Source organism: Euphorbia lathyris, chromosome 10 (assembly GCF_963576675.1).
Source record: "Euphorbia lathyris chromosome 10, ddEupLath1.1, whole genome shotgun sequence".
Lineage (NCBI taxonomy): Eukaryota > Viridiplantae > Streptophyta > Magnoliopsida > Malpighiales > Euphorbiaceae > Euphorbia > Euphorbia lathyris.
The window spans coordinates 44,418,617-44,440,484 of record NC_088919.1 but is presented as its reverse complement, the minus strand read 5'-3'; the positions used below and the strand labels follow the sequence as shown (position 1 = coordinate 44,440,484).

Genomic DNA, 21,868 nt, shown 5'->3' with positions numbered 1-21,868 from the left:
CTAAAGTGGCTTTTCAATAATATATGCTCAAAACGGTTTCCAAAAATGAGAAAGAAAAGGTTTCAAATGAATTTTAAACTTAAAGAAGTATACGATTAGTCCGTTATCGCCTAACATGCTGAGTAGGAGGCCGGTGGTTCATAACCGGGCGATGTCGGGATGCCTAGTAGCCTTTCTTCGGAAAGGAGCTAGCCTTCTCGGCTCGTACCTAAGTTTCCCGAACCCACACCGGTCTCCCGCAAGGGATCGGTGTTCATTTTCCCATTCGTGGGTGGCGACTCTTCCATATCTCCGAGCTCCGGTCCTGCCGAGCAGCTTGATTCCACGATTGGTTGCTTTCGGCGCCAATCACCGCTTACGTCGCCATGAGGTGTCCACCCCCCGGTCCGCCCGGGAGATTAGGCCGCGGCACCTCGTCTAACAATAGTCTATTTAGGTCTTCCTCTTGTCATTGGATCGGATTGATGTGTTTCTTTTTTTATTTGGAGTTGAATAATTGAAGTAGAATTGGAGCAGGAATCGTAAGTTGACTCATCGAGCACGGGGTCCAACTCGTCGAGCAACTGCCTATTTCCGAGCTTCACTTGGTTGACTTTTCTCTCTCTTTCGTTGACTTGGAATGGTGACTATCTGGCCACGACAAGTTAATTAACTCGTCGAGGAGCTTAAGTGACTCGCCGAGTTCATATCATACTCGTCGAGCAGAGAGTTTCTTCAACCTTCATTTTTGCTCATTTTCTTCCTCGATTGTACCTGAACACCTCAAAATGCACATTTAGTGTGAAATGAGAAAACACTACCTAAACTATGGTAAAATGATGATAATTTCACATAAACGGGCCTAAAACCATACCTAAGACTCTATATAATATGGCCTTAACAGTCATCATTGTCGATTTGAAAGATGGGAGCTTCATAAATAGTTGGTGCCAAGGTAATTTCAATAAGAACGTACATGATGTTTGTATGTTCTCCTGCTGTTGTGGTGATATCATCGACCACCTCTTTTTTTCTCTTTTGGGATTAAAATGATGTTGAAACATACTATTTTTTCAGTGAAGGAGCGGATGCGGGCTTGGGCTTTGGAAAGGTATTGTGCCATAACTGCATCTTTGCCTTATAGGGGCTGTTGATGTGGTAGCCTACCAATTTAGAGTCGCTATATATGGTAAGGTGTCCGGTGACTATTAGTTTGGTGATGCGTAGCCCCGTTATCACTGCCTCGTGCTCTGCTTGATTGTTGATGGTGGGGAAAACTAAATGTATTGCGTAATTGAAATGAAAACCTTATAGTCCTCGGATGGCAATGCCGACTCCTGCTCTGTCGGGCCCGCTTGAGCCATCGATATTTATACTCCATTCATCGGCTATCGTGGCTCGATCGTTTTTACGTGTTTGTCGTATGTTTTTCTTGTAAACTCAAAGATGAAGTCAGCCAATTCTTGGGCTTTGGTGGTGCTTCTAGTTTCGAAATGTATGTTGAATTGTGATAAGCGGATGGACCAGTTAGTGATCCTACTGGACACCTCGGGCTTTACTGCCCTTTTTAGCGAGTAATTTGTTTTAATGACTAGAGTGTGGGCTTGGAAGTACAGTCGTAGGCGTTCCGTTGCATTAGAGATGGTAACGAGAGCTTTTTCTACGTCCAAATACCGTAGTTCTGCTCCCTTGAGTATCCTATTGAGGTAATAAATAGGGAAGACTTCGTTATCCTTGGATTGGGTGAGGACTATGTCTACTGCTTCCTTAGAGATTGTGAAGTAGATGTATAGATCTTCGCCAAGCCATGCGGGGGGCACCGAGACCAGGGCTTGCCTCTGCGAAGCTCATTCGTTCTTGGAGAACTCCCATATTTTGGCGTTTTCATCTTGCAATGCCTGTTGTTGCTTGATGATTTTCATTTATGTTGTGGTCTGCTTTACTTGAGTTGTCTAGAAGCTCCAAATGATGCTGATAAGTTGCACGGAGGTGCCAACTGCTTCTTCACCAGGCTCAACCTCTGTGAAAAAATGGTCAGGTTCAGCGGCATTCCCACAAGACTCAACGAGGGCTCCTTATGTCTAGAGCCTGATGCCCCTAACGACTATGGCGAGCATCTCCTTAACATGGGCCGGGGTGGCTTGGTCACCAGTAATTTTTGAACAGAAAGGGTCTGAAGTTCACTTGTACTCCACACCAAATAATGGAGATGTTGCGGACGTCACCTGTGTTGGGATCAGTCATTGAAAACACTCTGACGTCCAAGTTAGACAGAGAAAAGAATTACTAGAGAGCGAGAGCACATACTTTATTAATGGGACTTAACAACCTTTATATAGGGCTAGGGGATGGGTCAGATCAGTACCTCCGAACCCGAGTGAGTCCACGGTATAGCTCTTTATAGTTTGTTGGGCTTTGTGGGCTCGGCCCATATCCTTTATTAATAGTTATTTCTGCTTAAATTCATGCATTAATTAGTTTTCATTTAAGATTTTGTTTCTTTTGAAGATTTTATTTTTAATTGCATCAATTAATTTCTAATAAAGAACTCTTTGTAACCAGGGCAGAGACAGAGGCTGTCGGAACCACTCTTATCATGGATGGTTCGATCCCCTGTTTTCGACAAACTAAGGTTTGGTGTGGTTAATTAACTAATTGAGTTTGTATTTAATATAAAATCTCACTTGATTAATATACGATAGACGATCAATTTCCCTAAATTCGTTCAAAACAATTCAATCTTACTTTTATAGTTCAAATTTAGTTTAATCTTAAATTTTTTTATAGTGATGTGTAAACAATAGTTCTGAACCACTCAGATGATAATATGTATATATATACACACAAAAAATTTGAACGAGTTCGATTTAGCAAAAATAAAATTATACACACGTATAAAATTGGTCTCCCCAGCAAACCAATCCTATATTCACCACTGCTTACAACTCTTATTTTAAGATTATTACCATTTAATAAAAGCAAATATAATTTCGACCAATTACTCACTAATATCGTGGTGTTCTCTCTTAACGAGCTTCTAACTGTTTTAATAAGATAGGTAAAGAAATGAAAACTTTTGAGCATTATTTCCTAGAAGATTTTAGGGTATAAATAGGGATGGCAACGGGTAGTGTACCCGCGGGTACCCGGCACTATCCGACCCTAATGGGACTACCCGTACCATGTATAAAAGGGTATGGGAAGGGTATAAGATCAAAATAATTACCTGTTAGGGTACTGGGACGGGTATGGGAATACCCCCCAGGGTACCCGTTACCCGGTAGAACTCTTTTATATATTAAAAAAATTCTTGTTTTTTAGATGTAATATTTGAGATTTTAAATCCCAACCTTTTGTTTTTCAACCATTGAGTGATACCACTAAGCTACTTATTCTTATTGATTAAGGTTCAATTTGTTCAATTTTTAGATAAATTATTTATTAAATTTATACTTTGTTAAATTTGTAATATTTTTTATTTTATTTATTGATTCTTAACGGGTAAGGGTACCCGCGAATTAAATAGGAAGGGTATGGGATGCAAAAAAAAATACCCGTTAAAGTAATGAGACGGGTACAGATAATTAAGAAATATACGGGTAAGGGTTTAGGATTGACACTACCCGCGGGTACCCTACCCGTTGCCATCCCTACCTATGAAGTCTCGTAACTAGAGTTCAAACTCTTATTGATAACATACAAAATCTTCCACTTGCATCCAAATGGCTCATCACATTTTAAATTTTCAAAATGATTTTTTTTTTTCTTTGTTTTGTCAAGTTGCTTGAATGACATGATTGAGAATAAAAATGGATGAAATGGAAGTAGAGATGCAAACTTGGGTTACGTGTAAACCACTTACAGCTGGTGTGGCAATCCATGTCTGCCTCTCTAGGTGACAATAAACACTACACGACATATGCATACTAAACAATTCAATTAGTTTTACATTATCCTCATTTTTTTATTATTATTGTTTTTAATTTTCTCTTTTTTTTTTATTAAGATTTAAATTTGTCCTATAGTTATGATTTTATTTATTTACAAAAAAAAAAAACTGATTATTATTAAGAAATGGAACAGTATCAATACAAACTAGGGCAGCATAAAACTAACCGGAAAATCGAAAAACTGATTCCTGAAACTGAAACCGAACTAAGAAATAGGTTAATCATAACTGATGGATTAGGTTATGGTTTTTTATTTTAAAAACAGATGCGAAAAACAAACCGATTATGTATCGATACATAAGACTAGTATAAATATATAGAAATATATAGAAATATATATAGTTATATTTAATTTTTAAGTTAAAAATATTTAATTTTTTTTATGATCTTGTTAATTAAAATTGAAGTTTGATATTTTATTTAATATTTAAATAGTTATATATTTATTTTAAAGCGAATAATTATAGATTTAAAGTGATATTTGCTACGAAAAGTCATTAATGGTTAACCGATCGAAATATAGGTTGATCGACCGAAGTAATAGGTTAACCGAATTAAATGGACTGGTTAATTATTTTTGTTAAACTGACCATGTACACCTTTAATACAAACATGTAAATAACTAGGAGCAAATAATATTGCTAAGGAAATTAACATTGGAACATGAATGATGAGTCGTTGAATGAGCCCCACCGCTCACTAATCTAGGGATAAAAGTCGCAGAACAATATGGACCAATCTGTAACAAATCTCGAATTTCTAAAATAACAATCCCGAACTCATTCATATCATGGACTTTTGTTGAAATGTGATCCATCACCCTTTTGGCATCCGTTTCGAACTGAACATTCTAAAAGTGGAGTGAAACTACCCATAGTGTCACGTCACAGAGAGCCAACGCCTAAGCTAGTGAAATTTGAATACTACATGTCGTAAAAGAGCTGCAATACAAAATAAAATTATCAGTATAACACCGAAGAACTGCTCTCATTCTGGAACCATTTTCTGATTGAAACACGACCGCATCCATGTTACATTTAACATAACTAGCAGCTGGCTTCTACCAATGGCCAACCGTCTGTCCCAGTTCACACCGAACCTCCCGAACTCGACCAGTCCCTTCCTTCCGCGCATCTTTCCATTATGACAGAAAAAAGGCTTGCACTTGTAACAACAGCCATGAGACTTATGATTTTATCTTTAAGGTTAAATTTTTTTCAGATAACTAACAGAAAATTTAAACAGACTGAATTTACTATTATTTAACTTATTATTTAACTGCCACAATCATGTTTAAGCATTTATTATATTACTAACTTATTATTTAACTGCCACATTATATCTTTTAAACATCAATCATGTTTATGCATTTATTATATTACCAACTTATTATTTAACTACCACATTATATCTTTTAAACATCAATTATGTTTATGTATTTATTATATTACTAATTTATTATTTAACTGTCAGATGATATCTTTTAAACATCAATCATGTTTACGCATTTATTATATTACTAACTTATTATTTTAACAGTCACATTATATATCTTTTAAACATTAATCATGTTTAAGCATTTATTATATTACTAACACCATTACAAAAATATCTATTAAAATATCAATATTTAAATATATCGGATACAAATTAATCTCTCTCACACACACAAAACATACTAAAATGTTTATTATCTTATTAAAAACAACTCTTCTTCAAAAAAAATAAAATAATTAAAAACAACTTTAAAAAACCTCTAAAAATATGTAAAGCTGTTTTCGTTTATTGATAAATTTATTTGAAAAATCTAGTGCGACAATCAAATAACTGTCAAATCAGTTTATTCAATTTTTTTAGATAAATATAAAATGATCTAATAGAAATGTTAAGGATAAAATTACAATCATTTGATATATTAGAAATAAATTTAGACTTTCCAATATAAACCATAGTAAACATTTGGACCTTAACCATATTTTGAAATTTCTCTAATCTATTTTTTTATATATAAATTCTCAAATTTAATTTTAACATTATTATAGTTTCACCAGTTTGATTTTATGGCTAAATCACATCAATAACCACTCAATTTTAATTTTATTAGCTTTATTATTATTCAACTTCAAAATCCAACATAAAATAAAATTATCAATTTTATCCTTTTAATAAGGATGTAACCCTTTATAAAACTGAACCAAGTTTTCGATTTTCCAAATTATAATTTACGAAGCATTCTATTTTTAGATCGTCATTTTCTCATTGCTAATTAAATAATACTTAAATAATATTCCAACCAAAAGGTTCAAGAATTAAAATTGCTTAGAATATCATTTCTATAAACTCTATTATAACGATTCAGTCTAAAATGAATGGCTCTAGGATTCAAAGCATGAGCAAATAGCAGTAATAAGTTGGATTTCTGATGAATTCAATAGCGAATACATAATTGTTATGCTGGAGTAATTTTACACCTATATATATAATTATGATACCATGACACTTAAAACCTCAATCTTCCGTAGATAGGGGGCATAACCATCCCTAGTAGGAGTAATTTCCGCTTGACCAAACTAGATTGTTACAATTGGTATTAGAACAACTCTTCGCTCCACCTATGATATGTGGTTCGGGACAATCACTTGGTAGGCCTGTATCGGCCTGAGCCGAGCTACAAGGCCCGAGATTTCTAATATATGTAAATTGAGTGACCATGGGTGTAATTCACCTTTGATCTTCCAATTTATTTATTTCTAATCATATTTTTCTGCTGAGCGCTCGACCGTCCGTCGCCGTCAGTTTGCTCATCTGAGGTCAGGAGGGTATAAAGTATTTTATTTATTTATTTGTGTCGAGCAGAGATAAAAAGGAAAAAATAATTATTGCGAGCTTTCTTTCTTTTTCTCGTTTAATTCTTCGAGTTTGAGTCAGAGACAGAAAGAGGGAGAGAGAGTGTGGTGGTGGTGGGGATTCGATCGAAAAGGAAGAATCGCCTATTTCTGATCTGAATCAAATCATAAATCACCGGATCCATCCATCTATTCATATGCGTAAGCTTCCAAATTCTCTCTCTGTTTAATCGAAATCGTATTGATTAATCTGTCGAATTGAATTGAATTGAATAGAATTGAAAATTGAATAGAATAGATCCATGTTGGTGTAATTTCGTATAATGGCTCAACCTGTTAATCCTCCGAATCAAGGAGGCGGTCCTTTTGATGTCAATAAACTTTTCAAGCCTTCTTCTTCTTCTTCTTCAGGCCCTGTGAATATGAATATCAACATGATTCAACAACAACAACATCAACAACCTCCTCTATTGAGTCCTAGTAACTCTAATCCAGCTCTTGCCACTCTCACTACTTCTCCTTCTTTTCCTCTACCTTCTTCTCTTCCTTCCTCTTCTCCTTTTTTGACTCCTTCTTCTTCTTATCCTCCTCCTGCTAGCCCTTATCATCCTTACAATCATCCTCACTACCTTTCTCCTTATCCACCTACTCCTCCTCCACAACTTCAGCAGCAGCAGCATCCAAACAATCACTTCCTTACTAACATACAGCACCAGAATAGACCTCAACCCATATCTTCTTTTCCTCCTCCTGCTGCTACTCTTTCTGCACCTTCTCCTTTACCTCCTCCTCAATTCTCACCTAGTCCTGGTGGTGTATTGATGGACATCCTTACCAATCAAAATCAGCAGCAACAGCCTCCTCCTTCACCCAATCTCACCCTACCTTTCTCTCCAGCATCCGCTCCATCAAACCCCAATGCTCCTGTCCCTTCTGCCCCTCCTGTCAGTTTGGCATCTCAAACTCACCCGTTGCAGCAGGCGCCTGCCCCTATGAGAATGCTCAGTAGCAAGCTCCCCAAAGGCCGCCATTTGATTGGCAACAATGTTGTGTATGATATTGATGTCAGATTGCTAGGCGAGGTGCAACCCCAATTAGAAGTCACTCCTATCACTAAGTATGTCTCTGATCCTGGCCTTGTGCTTGGACGTCAGATTGCTGTTAACAGAAATTATATTTGCTATGGACTCAAGCCTGGTGCTATTCGCATTCTCAATATCAATACTGCGCTGAGATCATTGCTTCGTGGCCATAACCAGGTTAGTATTTTCTTTAGCTCAACTTATTTAGCTTTTTTATGCACTAAAGCGGTTATTGATCTCAATCCCTTGAACTTTTGACAAATGTTTAACTAAGCATTGAGCAAGCATGAAAAAGACTTAGCAGCAAATATTTCATTAATTCATCTCATTACGAACAATTAGATTGTTCCTTGTAATGGTTGCAAGGCGAAATTTCCTTCACTATTACTTACCAACCATAGACTTCATTATTGACCCACACAAATGTTTAACTGAGCATTGAGCGTGCAAGAAAAAAAACTTGACAGAAACATTTCACTAATTCATCTCATGGAGAACAGTTAGATTGTTCTTTGTAATGGTTGCAATGTGAATTTTCCTTCTCTATTACTAACCAACCATATACTTTCTCATTGATCCACACTTCTTTTGTGATTACTTAATATGCTTTGGAAACAGATTTGAAGTACCCACCAGAAAATGGAATTCTACTTTTCAAGCTTCTACTTTCTGATTGTTTCTCCCCTAACTTGTTAGTAATAGAAGGTCCCAGAATTTGGACTCTCTCTTTGTTCCATGTAATTCTAAGTCAATCAGGTGTCTTAAATTCTAGAGCCATGAAGTTTCGTTTTGAGATTATACAATTTTAATTTAGTACGTAGTTCACTTGTTAATATTGTATATTTTGAATGGACTGCCAGAGTGATTGTCATTGATTTCATTGTTTTCCATCAACTGATTTTCTTATCTCTTAAGTGGTAACCTCAACTAGCTAATAGCAAAATATTTACTTTTGTTTGGTATTATTGTCATTTACTTCTTGTAGTGCATGATATTCCCTTAACATTCCTGCTATTTGAAAACTTTTGGGCTTTCCAATTCTTTAGTTATAATCGATTTCCCAAGTAGAGCAGTAAAAGCTCAAAGTCCTGCATGTTTCTCTTGATAAGTCATTCACATGCACCTTTTTATGTGTTTATTTTATTTTTGTGTAGAAAGTATCAGATATGGCTTTCTTTGCGGAGGATGTTCATCTTCTGGCCAGGTAATGTTTTTGGTTTATTAAACTCTCAGTCATGCATAATATAAGTGAAATCAGCTAACTTTCAGTCCTGCAGCACATGCGTTGATGGACGAGTCTTCATACGGAAGATCAGTGAGGGGCCGGATGAGGAGGAGAAGCCTCAAATTTTTGAAAGGATTGTTCTGGCCCTTCAGATAGTAGTAGAAGGAGAGTCAGTCCATCCACGAGTGTGTTGGCATCCCCACAAACAAGTAATCATGAATTTTGTCATCTTCTTTGCTCAATGATTCACCTGAGCACGATTTCTGAATTTACTTTTTATTGGTTTCTTGCTTAGTTCAAGTTTATGGCTATTTAGCTGTATATAATCTATTTATGGGCTTATATAATTGCAGGAAATTTTGATGGTTGCGGTTAGAAACTGTATCTTAAAAATTGATACGACTAAAGTTGGAAAGGGTGAAGCTTTTTCAGCAGAAAAGCCCCTTAATTGTCCTATGGACAAGCTAATTGATGGGGTTCAGCTTGCTGGTAAGCATGATGGTGCAGTTACTGAGTTGTCAATGTGTCAATGGATGACCACCCGTTTAGCTTCAGCTTCAGCAGATGGCACGGTTTGTTTTTGCATCCGTCACCTTGTTGGCTTTGTGCCCTGGAGTCTGTCCTTTTTATAGTTATAGATATCTAGGTTTCATTGAGCACCTGATCGCAAATTGCTGCTTTGGCACAAGTTATTATCAATTTCCACATCCACTGTTATTTTCAGTATTTGCAGATGTTAAGTAGTTTGGTTAATTGTTTTCCTTGTGTGCTGGCATTCATGAAAAACCTTTATCTGCTGCAGGTCAAGATTTGGGAAGACCGTAAGGCAGTGCCACTTGCAATATTGAAACCACATGATGGAAACCCTGTAAATTCTGTTGCATTCTTGACTGCCTCTGACCGCCCTGATCATATTGTTCTTCTCACTGGGGTATTGTCTTAGCTTTTGCTTTTAATCAATTATAAGTAATAGACTATTTGAGGTCCTTGAGTGGTTCACTTCAACTCATTCAAATGACCTAGTAACATGGATGAATGGCCATAGTGGTGTTCACATTCTTACATGTATCAATCCCTTCATAATGTAGAATTCCTCATGTATGCAGTGCAGGAGTAACTAAGCCTTAGTTTAATTTGGCTTTATTTACAGGGTCCATTAAATAGGGAAGTGAAGATATGGGCCTCTTCCAGTGAGGAGGGCTGGCTGTTGCCCAGTGATGTTGAATCATGGCACTGTAGTCAGACTTTAACATTGAAAAGTTCCACTGAAGCTAGTATTGAAGATTCATTCTTTAATCAAGTTGTAGCACTGCCCCGTGCTGGATTATTTCTGCTGGCCAATGCGAAGAAGAATGCTATATATGCCATACACGTAGATTATGGATCTTATCCAGCTGCAACCCACATGGATTACATTGCTGAGTTTACAGTTACAATGCCTATTTTGAGTCTGACAGGAACTAGTGACAGTTTGCCGAATGGAGACCATATTGTTCAGGTTTATTGCGTCCAAACACAGGCAATTCAGCAGTATGCATTGGATTTATCACTGTGCCTACCGCCGCCTCTTGAGAACATGGAATTGGAAAAAACTGGATCCAATGTTTCTCGTGCTTTTGATACTGCTGGTTCTGATGGGTTCAGTGTAATGGAATCATTTCATGGAAGTAAACCGATGGAGCTACCCACAGGTAAAGGTTCTAAAGTACCAACTCTGGTTTCAGGCAGTTCTGGAATTGCTACAGCTCAGACAGCAGGCCATCCTGAAAGCTTGGCTTCTTCTGAGGTTCCTATCTTAACAGAAATTGTCACTTCAAATATAGAAGATAAGATCAGTGCCTTGTCATCACATACCAGTGTTGAAAGTAGCAACTTGTGTCCTCCAGTTCCTTTGAGTCCACAGTTATCTCGAAAGTTATCAGGCTTCCAAGGTCCATTGCGCAGTGCCGAGCAAAGCATGCCACTGAATGATCATGGTGTCGACCAACCTGCTCTAGATTATTTGGTTGAGCACAGAATGGACAATGCAAAAGAAAACATCGTTGATACCCTTGCCTCAGGTGACAATTTGAGGAAGGGTGAGAAAAATATGGCCCAAACTGACATCTCTATGGTTTCTGAGCCTCCTGTAATTTTTAAACACCCAACCCACCTTATAACCCCATCAGAGATATTGTCAAGGGCTGCTTCATCCTCTGAGAATTCTCAAATAAATCCGGGCATGAATGTGGGAGAGGCAAAGATACAGGATGTGGTTGTCGATAATGATATAGAAAATGCGGAGGTAGAGGTTAAAGTTGTTGGAGAGACAAGAAGTAACCAAAATAATGACTTTGACTTGGCTAGAGAATCCCATATCACTGTCTCTGAGAAAAGGGAAAAGTCTTTCTACTCTCAGGCTTCAGATCTTAACATTCAAATGGCGAGAGACTGTTGTATGGATGCTTATAGTGCAGAGGGGATTCGACAGTCTGCCAACGTTTGTGTACCAGATAGACCTCTTACTAATGGTGGAGTTGAAGAACAGGATTTAAGAAAAGACATACCGGCAAAGATTGGTGAACCAGAAACACCAATGGTAGTGCAACAGTCCCCAGCTCCATCTACAAAAGGGAAAAAACAGAAGGGGAAAATTTCTCAACTTTCTGGTCAATATACCCCTTCCCCCAGTCCTTTCAACTCCACAGATTCATCCAATGAACCAGGTTGCAGTTCTGGTGCCCAATCTAGTGATGTTGTCACATCTCAATTATCAACTATGCAGGATATGCTTGATCAGGTGATTGACATTTTGAAACTTAATTATTGTGGATGAGTTTTGTAATTATTGGATACATTTGGGTAAGTGTTAGCAAACTTGTTCATCTCGCTGCCATGATTTGACGAGTGCAGTGAGTTCTATTGTTGAAGACTTGAAGACTTTTGATGACCATGTTTTATCTCTTTCTTTTCAAAATTCACTAGGAATAATATCAACAAGCAAGGGAATTTGGTGATTAAAGGTGATAGTATTGAGGGATCATGCTAGTGAAAAATGCTAATATTTTGTCTGCCACCAATTAGTGCTCCTAAATCTTACCTCAAAACTGGCTAATATTGCTTGAAAATTTCATGGTTATCTTTTGTGTGAAATGTTAAGCTTATATGCTACTTCTGTTGATGTGCGTAGCTTATATGATTCTTTTTGTTCTTATAGTTACTGAACGGGCAGAAAGAAATGCAGAAGCATATGAACATGATGATTTCTGTTCCAATTTCGAAAGAAGGTAAAAGACTAGAGACGTCCTTGGGCCGGAATATTGAGAAGGTTGTTAAAGCTAACACTGATGCTCTATGGGCTCGTTTCCAAGAAGAAAACACAAAGCATGAGAAGTTAGAGCGAGATTGGATGCAGCAATTAACAAATGTCATTACAAATTCAGTAAGCAAGGATCTACCAAGCACATTAGAGAAAACTTTGAAGAAGGAGATTTCTACAGTTGGACCGGCTGTGGCTCGTACAATTACTCCCATTCTAGAGAAAAGCATATCATCAGCTATTACAGAGTCATTCCAGGTTAGACATTAAAGCTTTTGAATTTGTCTACATTCATATTTTTGTTTAGTTGGTTTGTTGAAGAAAAAACAAATACTAGATTTAATTCTTTATAACCTTTTGAATCAAACTATTCTATCTTTGGGTTCCATTATTTCCTATACCATTAGCCAGAACCAAAAATTGATCCTAGCAGTACTTGCTAATTTCTATCTCAGATTTCCAACTGCTGCATGCTTTTTCTTTCTGTATAGCTGATTGATCCTTCAGATGCTTATAAAATGCAGCAAAACCATATAGTTCTGCTGGCCATTGAATATCATGTTGCAGAGCTGCATTGTTTTTTTATGCTTCCTTAATTTTTGTGTATTCTGCAGAAAGGAGTGGGGGAGAAGGCAATGAATCAATTAGAAAAGTCAGTTACTTCGAAACTTGATGGTGCAGTGGCCAGGCAAATCCAATCACAATTTCAAACTTCTGGGAAGCAAGCTCTTCAGGTGAATTTAGTGATGGATCATTTTGCTTAAACATTGTTTTTTATTGACATGAATCTTTATACTAGTTAAAAGTGACTTAAGCTTTGTTGCTGACCTTTCTATTATGTTATCTAGACTACTTTTGCCTCATTACCTTATGGCTTAACAATCAACACAAGCAAAACCTTCATTACATATATGCAAACTTATCTGGTGCTTGAATTTTAGGTAACCCTGTCTTAATCGCATAATTCAATTGCAATTATATCAGACAGAAAAAACCATGCCTTGTATAGTTGAAAAAGAAGCAAGCATTTGGTCAATGTATATATCTTTTATCGATGTATGAATTGGATAAAGTAGTATCTAGCTGTGCACTTGCATTTATGAGGGTGATAGATCATCTGAACAAGTAATTATAAAGGACTAAAAAACTTGTTTCTTCCAACTAGGATGATATAGCTTTTAATTTGTGCAGATATTGGTTATTTTACAAGTATTAGATACATTTGTAAAAGTTGCAAAAGGCTTTCTTTCAATGCTTTTGGACCTTGGTTGATTATAACAACTTGAAGAAGCTGGCAGATGTTTTGTTTTCTCCTTTGTTAAATAGTTTATGTATTTCTTCATGAGAATATATTTAATGCTTTCTTTCTGTCTTTATTTCAAAAGAAAAATCCCAGAATACTCTGCTGCTAATGAAAATTATTTAATTTGTACTCGTAGGATGCTCTAAGATCTAGTTTGGAAGCTGCAGTCATTCCTGCATTTGAGATGTCATGCAAATCTATGTTTGATCAAATTGATGCCGCATTTCAAAAGGGGCTCGTTAATCATCTTAGTACCATCCAACAGCAGTTTGATTCTTCACATTCCCACTTGGGTATTGCTCTTAGGGTAAGTGCAAACATTATGTTCATAGATTGAATATAATCATTTGCTGCTATAATTTGAGCCTGATCTCATGAGTATAATTTTGTACTGACAATGTCATTTGGTTATAAGAAAAACTACGCACTTGTTTTTTTCTTTATTTTTTATTATAAAATATTTGGTCAGATTTGAGGAAGCATGCATATTGATTTATGGTGTTTCTGTTTCACCTTGTGGAATAGAATAATTCCACATCTAGACTGCATATATGAAGTGCTGTAAGGTTTTTAAAGTTATTGCAAGCACAACTTGTTTTTATCATATGTTTGGAAATCACTACTATGGTGTTGGAAATTTATACATTGGAAAGTTCATAACTAACTCCATGTTCTGGGTGGCTCTCAAAAGAGTCTAATGATTTCCTAAATATCCAATCAAAATAGTCGAAGGATGCTAGGTGTGCAAAAACTTCCGAATATGTTGACAGCTCTAAAGCTTTATTGGTAAATCAATCACACCATAACACCTTTTGTTTTTATTTAAACTGAAAATGAGTGAAAACGTTGAAACAAAATAAGTGGTGATGAATACAAATTGAGATGATATCTCATGGGCATTAAACATGAATAATATGGCATGAATATTATTTTCCATTTTCATTTACAACCATTGTTATTGAATGCATCATGGGATGCTTTGACAACTGCAGGATGCTATCAGTTCAGCATCATCAATCACTCAAACCCTAAGTGGAGAATTAGCTGATGGCCAACGCAAGCTGCTAGCTATGGCAGGTGCAAATTTGAATTCAGGAAATCCATCTTTGAGTAATGGTCCATTGGCTGGATTGCATGAGATGGTAGGTATTCTACTTGCAAGATTTTAGGATGTCATAATAGCTCTACTTGAATCTTGAACATGGCAATATTCTAGTGTGGTCTCAACCCGTAAAAAAAAAAAAATCCATTGGCCCTGACTTGTAGAGTGGTGGTTCACAGGCTGAGGCATCTCTGGATCCAACAAAAGAATTATCAAGATTGATAGCTGAGCGCAAATTTGAGGAAGCATTCACAGCAGCGCTGCAAAGGAGTGATGTTGCAATAGTTTCATGGTTATGTTCTCAGGTATGCTCTGTCATTAATTCTGGACAAGTATAAATATAATCTTGAACATAGCAATATTCTAGGGACTGTTAAACTTTATCTGTTAATGGAAATCCATGTATGAATGAAAACGCGGATTCTATGTCACTTTTTTTGTTCTTTTTACCGGCCTATGTACGCTCTCTTGGCTTCTCAAGAGTTTTCCCGTTGGTTCTCTTGGCCAATATGTCCCATACACCAAGCCAGCCATAAGTGGATGTAGGTCATGAGATTTGTGACATTGACTAATTACTTGGGTCGTGTCAGGAGGATGGATTGTCTATTTAAATCATGTTATCGTATGAGAAATTGACAGCCCTGTTCTCATTTATGGAAAGCGAAATTGCTTACTTAATTCAGATTTAACCAATTGAGAATTTATGTTTGCTCTCTTATTTCACCAGGTTGATTTACAAGGGATTTTGTCCATCATACCACCACCCTTGAGCCAAGGGGTTCTGCTGGCACTTCTACAACAATTGGCTTGTGATATTAACAAGGAGACGACTATAAAGCTCGCATGGATGACGGATGTGGCTGTTGCTATAAACCCTGCAGATCCAATGATTGCAGTCCATGTGAGACCAATATTTGATCAGGTGTATCAGATACTGAGCCATCAAAGGAATCTACCCACTACATCTACTTCAGAAGCTGCAAGTATGCGTCTTCTTATGCATGTTATAAACTCGGTCCGATTGAGCTGTAAATGAATGATTCTTCCATTTGTTCCATACATTTTGTGCAAATATGTAAGATAGACTTTTGGTTTGTATAGGAATTTAGGAAGTTTTTAGGGGATTGCTGTTTACAAGTAGTATGATTTTAGTCAAGAACCTTTTTTTGCTCTCGTAACGTTAGTTAAGTTAAAGACGGTGTATTTCAATGGAATCCCTGTTAAATTGAGGTTGCATATGATTGTGTACTGCTAGTACTTTTCTTCAAAAAGAAATAGTGTGTGCACGTTACAAAGTGCAAAAAAGGTTCTTCTACCAACACTGATCTGTTTCCCACGTCCTAGTCCTAGTCCGGTGGAATCTCGATGCAGAATATGCACCAATAGACACATCATAGTTAGCTCTAGCTATAGGATCAGACAATATAGCATATGCATTGTGGATTTGTATGAAGTCTGCACCATTAAGATGCGAGGTAGCACCACCAGCAGCAGAATCCGGGTGGTGTTGCTTGGCTAAACCCCGGTATGCAGCCTTGATCTCGAGTTGGGAAGCATTGTGTTTGATGCGGAGAACGTGGTAAAGAGTATTCTGGTGGGATGATTTTGTTTCAAGTGGATGTAACCCAGTGGTGGTTGAAGCCATTGCTATGGGTTTTCTGATAATGGGTTTTTTGAGTTGAGGAAGGTGAGGGGTGAAATGGGTTGTAGGAGGTAGAACTGAAGTCATCAACATTGATGGAGATTTGGAGGAAAACAGAAAGAGGTTTGAGAGATGGAAATTGCAGAGTTAATACATACTATATTATATATAGAAAGATGGAGGCAGTGAGTGAGCCCAACGTTTTCGGTTTTCCATGTCTCTTTCTGTGGATGGTGCAGCCACCAATGTGCAAAAAGCTTGTGCTTATACCACTCCATTTTTAAATATATCTACCTCATGGAATTGTTTTATGATAGATACTGAGTAAACAATATTTGTTTTGCAAAAACATTATTATTCTTATTCTGATTTTAGTGGATTGAATTTGATAAAAGTATTAAGCTTTTAATAACGAGAAAAATCAAATTTGAATATAAAACTCTATTAAGCGTTATTCATATAAGTTTTAAAATTTTAATTTTGAACGGTAAAAAATATAATTTTCGACATAAATAAATTAAAGATGTTTACATCTAATTAATTTATCAAACTGTATGCTTTAATGTGATAAAAGATAAAGGCTTAATACATCATTTGTTATCTGAACTTGTTCAAAAAGTTTGATTGGTCTCCTGAACTTTCAAAGTGTCTCAATAGCTCCCTCAACTTGCATAAAATGTTCAGTTAGCCCCTTACACTTGCGTAAAATGTAATCAATTGATTACTCGGTTGCAAAAAAGTAAATTAAATGTAGAAGATGTATTCCACGCATCTTAAAATGTTATTACATAATTCAAAAATAGATTAAAAGGGAGATTATTACTTGTTCAACTATAAAACTTGTCTTCGCTAATATTAAAACGGTATACTTCCAGTCTTGGTCGTTTTACTTTTTTTTAAGACGTGTGCAATACATTTTCCGCATTTAACTTCTTTTTTTTTGCAATCGAGTGATCAATTAATTATATTTTGTGCAAGTTCAGGGGGCTAACTGAGCATTTTATGCAAGTTGAGGAGGCTATCGCAACACTTTGAAAGTTCAGGAGGCCAATCAATCTTTTTGGACAAGTTCACGAGGCAAATGATGTATTAAGCTAAAGATAAATGATCGGAGTTTCAGGTATTGAAATAAAAGATTAAAAGTTGAAGTCTATCAAAATCAAAATGATAAGATGTTTTTTGCCTATTTGATTTTGTTATAGTAAAATTTGATCCGTTGTTTTGAATACATTGATGGCGCGACCCTTCCTTCACTATACTATTTCTTCCTATGATTTGTTAGGGTTAGAGTTTTCGCGCAGAGGCAACTCCCGTGTAACACCCAGAACCCTACTTATTTTGAGCTTCAATCTTACATGTCTCTGATCGCCCTCTTATGAGCTTATATAGAGGAGCGAGAACAACTCCCAAACCAATTTAGTGACTACATGCACGTCCATCCATCATAGTCAAATCCAAGACCAACAACAAGCTCTCCAAACTCAATTGGGTGGGCATGCCTAACTCAAGATTAGGTGGCATCTAAATAGCATACTCTTCCTTGTAGTCATCTCGCAACCCACATTCAAGCTTAGCCAGCAAGCATCTCACTTTTATTATGTATTTCATTTAATTAAATAATTTACACATTTATTTATATAAAAGGGAGGACTGCCTATCATAAGATTCAACCTTATCATTCATATAGAGACTTGATGAGAATGTTGCAAAATTTTCAATCGAGGTGATAAAGAGAAGCAATCCCCCCCAATCCAATCCAATCCAATCCAAGAGAACCCAAGAGCTGCAAAGTTACTTACTTTTTAGCATATATCGAATCATGATCAACCATTATCTCTTACTCGTGAAGAAACAGAGACGATCTTTTTGCATAAACATCTCAATTCGAGCTTCACATTTTACTGCTTCAAGTGTCACTGAGTCGGAGGAGATATCAGAAAATCAAGATGATTTGGACTCCTTTTCTTCCCTGATAATCCAACGCAAAGATCTTCTTCGTCAGAGCCTCAGCCATTCTTCAGGAACAGGACTTCATGTTCTTGACCTCATAAACCGTGGTTCTTTGGAACCTGATAAAACTCTCTACCATATGTTGCTAAAGAGATGTACCCAATTTAAGAGACTGAAAGAAGGTCAAATAGTCCATAAACACCTCCTCAATTCCCCCTTCAAAAACGACCTTGTTATGCAGAATACCATTCTCAACATGTATGCCAAGTGTCGAAGCCTGGATCAAGCTCGCAATGTGTTCGACGAAATGCGCATTAGAGATGTCGTTACTTGGACGGTACTTATATCTGGATATTCGCAGCATGATCAACCTAAGAATGCACTCCTCTTGTTCCCTGAGATGTTGAGACAGGGCTTCAAACCCAATCAATTCACCTTATCAAGCTTGTTAATGGCTTCTGAGATGGGGCATGTTGATTCCCATGGTAAGCAGCTTCATGCCTTATGTTTAAAGTATGGTTACAGTTCCAATCTTTATGTGGGTAGTGCTCTTTCGGATTTGTATGCTAGATATGGACATATGGAAGATGCCCACTTCATCTTTGATGGTATGGCTGCCAAAAATGAGGTGTCTTGGAATTCTTTGATTGCTGGACATGCTAGAATTGGCAATGAAGAGCATGTCTTCAATTTGTTTTCTGAAATGCTGAGGGAAAATATTCAACCGACTCAGTTTAGTTGCCGTGTTCTTCTTAGTGTTTGTGCTAACATTGGATCTTTGGAGCGAGGCAAATGGGTTCATGCTTTTATCATAAAATTGGGTGCACAACATGTTGATTTTGTTGGAAGCACTTTGCTTAGCATGTATGCAAAATGTGGAAGCATTGAGGATGCAAAGAAAATCTTTAATGAGTTGATAAAACTTGATGTTGGTTCTTGGAATTCTATGCTTGCTGGATATGCACAACATGGACTTGGGAGAAGAACCTTGAAAAAATTTAAACAAATGCTGAGGATTGGAATTGCACCTAATGATATAACTTTCCTTTGGGTTCTTACTGCTTGTAGCCATGCTGGGCTTTTGGTTGAAGGGCAGCATTATTTCAAGCTAATGAGGAAGTATAAGGTGGAGCCCCAAATTTCACATTATGTGCCAATTGTCGATCTTCTTGGCCGAGCAGGCCATCTTGATCGGGCCAAGAAATTCATAGGAGAAATGCAAATTGCCCCAACTGTAGCTGTTTGGGGAGCATTGCTTGGTGCTTGTAGGATGCATAAGAATATGGAGTTGGGTACTTATGCTGCTGAATGTATTTTCGAGCTTGATTCTTATGATTCGGGAACCAACATGCTGCTTTACAATATTTACGTCTCTGCTGGTAGGTGGGGTGATGCTGCAAAAGTTAGGAAGATGATGAGTAGGATGAGAGTTAAGAAGGAACCTGCTTGTAGTTGGGTGGAGCTCAGAAATTCAGTCCACGTGTTTGTGGCAGATGATTTCGCGCATCCACAGCATGAACAGATACGCAAGATGTGGGAGAAAATCAATGAGAAGATTAAGGAGATTGGTTACATCCCGGGTACTAGCTCTGCGCACTTGTTTGTGGATGAGCTAGAAAGGGAAGAAAAGCTGGAGTATCATAGCGAGAAGCTTGCTTTAGCTTTTGCACTTGTGAACACACCTCCTGGATCTGCCATTCACATAAACAAGAACATCAGAGTGTGTGGCGACTGTCATTCAGCATTCAAGTTTGTGTCAATGGTGGTGGGTAGGAGTATCATTGTTAGAGATATAAAGCGGTTTCATCATTTCCGGGATGGTTGGTGCTCTTGTGGGGACTATTGGTAGCACCAGGCACATTAGGCAGAATGATGATATAAGGGTATCCAACAGAAGATCAAAACCTTCATGTGATGATGTGTAGATTTAAAAACTAAAATTAATGTACATAATTGTCTCACAATGATCATTGTTACTTCAACAACAGAAAACATACGTTATAGTTGGTGATTAAGACTGTAGCAGGAGATGATTCTCCTCTTTCAGAGTACTAAGGAGGTAATTCTCAGAAGATTTATGTTTCTTTACTTTAAAATACTATTATTGCTTGTTGCTTTTTTTGAGCTTTTCTCGTTTCTTATTAATTAACACGAGGATATTGACACATTTGTGGTAAAAGTCCAAACTATTTCCAGAGTTGGGGTAATTTTGGTTGTTGTCGTGTGACTGAGAGGTCACGGGTTCTAGTCTTAGGAGCGGCCTCTCGCCAAAAAAAATTGGCAGGAGAAGGCTTGCCCCAGTACACCCTTGTGGTGGGACCCCTCTCCGGACCCTCGCTTAAGCGGGGACGCGTAGGGGACGCGTAGTGCACCGGGCCGCCCTTTATGTCTCTACCAAATATCATTGTCATCGGCTGCGGATGAGAAAAGATATTGTATTGGATCAAAGATACTCCAATTTTAGAAATACTTTGAAAAGAGACACCAAATAGAGAATAATTTGGATTCGTGTTACAAATGTGTCAAGTTCCCTTGAAATTATAAGTTTCTGTTGATTCTATTACTGATTGAAAATGTGAAGGAAATCAAGGAATCGTGAATCTTATGGAAGAAAAGGTATTAAAAATAGAGTAAATAAGAGGAAGAACGAAAAGCAAGGAAGGAAACGCAAAAAATGAGGATCCGAAAAGCCTAAATATCCAAAAAATAAGCTTAGCTTGTGAGCAAAGCTTAATCATCATCATCTTCACTTTTACCGTTTACAGACCCTCCAACAACCATAACAAAAAGGTATCTACTTTTTCAATCTCTCTCTTCATAAATTTAGCATCTTTTCAATCCCTTTTCTTTCTTTCTTTATAGCATCTAAAATCCTATTCTTATCTATTTCTTATAGGTAAATGAAATTAACGATCTGGACTGGCTTGTTTGAACAACAAGAAGAAGAAGGAAAAGTAATCAGAAATGGAGAGGGAGAACAACAAAAGAGAAAGAGAGGGAGAAGAAGAAGAAGAAAAAGAGATTAAGATCAAAGACCCATCAGAGAACACCTCAAAAAGGCAACATCTTGGCACTCATAAACATCAGAAAGTTAATCTCAGCAGCAGTGATGATGACGACGGCGAAAACAACAAAGATGAGTGTTTGGCATTAGGGGTATTTGATTTCCCCTGGAGAAAAGAGAGTATGATTAATTCTATATCAGAAGAATGGTGTTTTGAGGACTCTTTTTTCTTCTCACTCAACAACAACACTTGTACAACAGCTGTAGAATCCGAGTTTCCCGACCAATGCTTATCTGAACGTGCAGAAACATTCGTTGAATCCATTGATTTTCCATCCGACAAGTTTGAGGAAACTGTGTGGTCATCGGAAAAGGAGGGTGTGGATTGCACCTGGACTTCCATGCTTAGCCACCCTTTTGTTTAACATGGCATTCAGGGACGGAACTAGGGGGATCGGGAGGATATACTTGAGCACCCACTAATGGC

At 37.2% G+C, this 21,868-nt stretch overlaps 2 protein-coding genes across 3 annotated transcripts; both read left to right on the top strand.

Annotated features, from left to right (window-relative positions):
• The first annotated feature begins 6,784 nt into the window (after positions 1–6,784).
• Positions 6,785–16,014, top strand: LOC136209637 (enhancer of mRNA-decapping protein 4-like). 2 transcript variants are annotated; one of them, XM_066001172.1, is made up of 13 exons: positions 6,786–6,976; positions 7,187–8,034; positions 9,012–9,061; positions 9,135–9,291; positions 9,436–9,654; positions 9,885–10,013; positions 10,233–11,861; positions 12,279–12,638; positions 12,995–13,114; positions 13,820–13,990; positions 14,676–14,825; positions 14,965–15,090; positions 15,513–16,014. In XM_066001172.1, the coding sequence occupies exons 1-13, from the start codon at positions 6,973–6,975 to the stop codon at positions 15,819–15,821; spliced, it is 4,272 nt and encodes a 1,423-aa protein (XP_065857244.1). In that variant the 5' UTR covers positions 6,786–6,972; the 3' UTR covers positions 15,822–16,014. The 2 variants fall into 2 exon arrangements, with proteins under 2 accessions (XP_065857243.1, XP_065857244.1); XM_066001171.1 differs by having other exon boundaries at positions 6,785–8,034.
• Positions 16,015–17,713: 1,699 nt separating this feature from the next.
• LOC136209028 (pentatricopeptide repeat-containing protein At3g24000, mitochondrial) lies at positions 17,714–21,164 on the top strand. Its single transcript, XM_066000369.1, has 2 exons — positions 17,714–20,436; positions 20,959–21,164. Exon 1 carries the CDS (start codon positions 18,247–18,249, stop codon positions 20,224–20,226), a length of 1,980 nt encoding a protein of 659 aa, XP_065856441.1. The 5' UTR covers positions 17,714–18,246; the 3' UTR covers positions 20,227–20,436; positions 20,959–21,164.
• Positions 21,165–21,868: the final 704 nt, after the last annotated feature.

What these genes read in the sequence shown, in the direction of transcription:
- LOC136209637 (XM_066001171.1), top strand. Translation starts at nt 7,099, where the DNA reads ATGGCTCAACCTGTTAATCCTCCGAATCAAGGAGGCGGTCCTTTTGAT. An exon ending in ATATTGTTCTTCTCACTGGG is followed by an intron (nt 10,014 to 10,232) that starts GTATTGTCTTAG and finishes CTTTATTTACAG; the next exon opens with GGTCCATTAAATAGGGAAGT. An exon ending in TGGCTGGATTGCATGAGATG is followed by an intron (nt 14,826 to 14,964) that starts GTAGGTATTCTA and finishes GGTGGTTCACAG; the next exon opens with GCTGAGGCATCTCTGGATCC.
- LOC136209028 (XM_066000369.1), top strand. Translation starts at nt 18,247, where the DNA reads ATGATCAACCATTATCTCTTACTCGTGAAGAAACAGAGACGATCTTTT.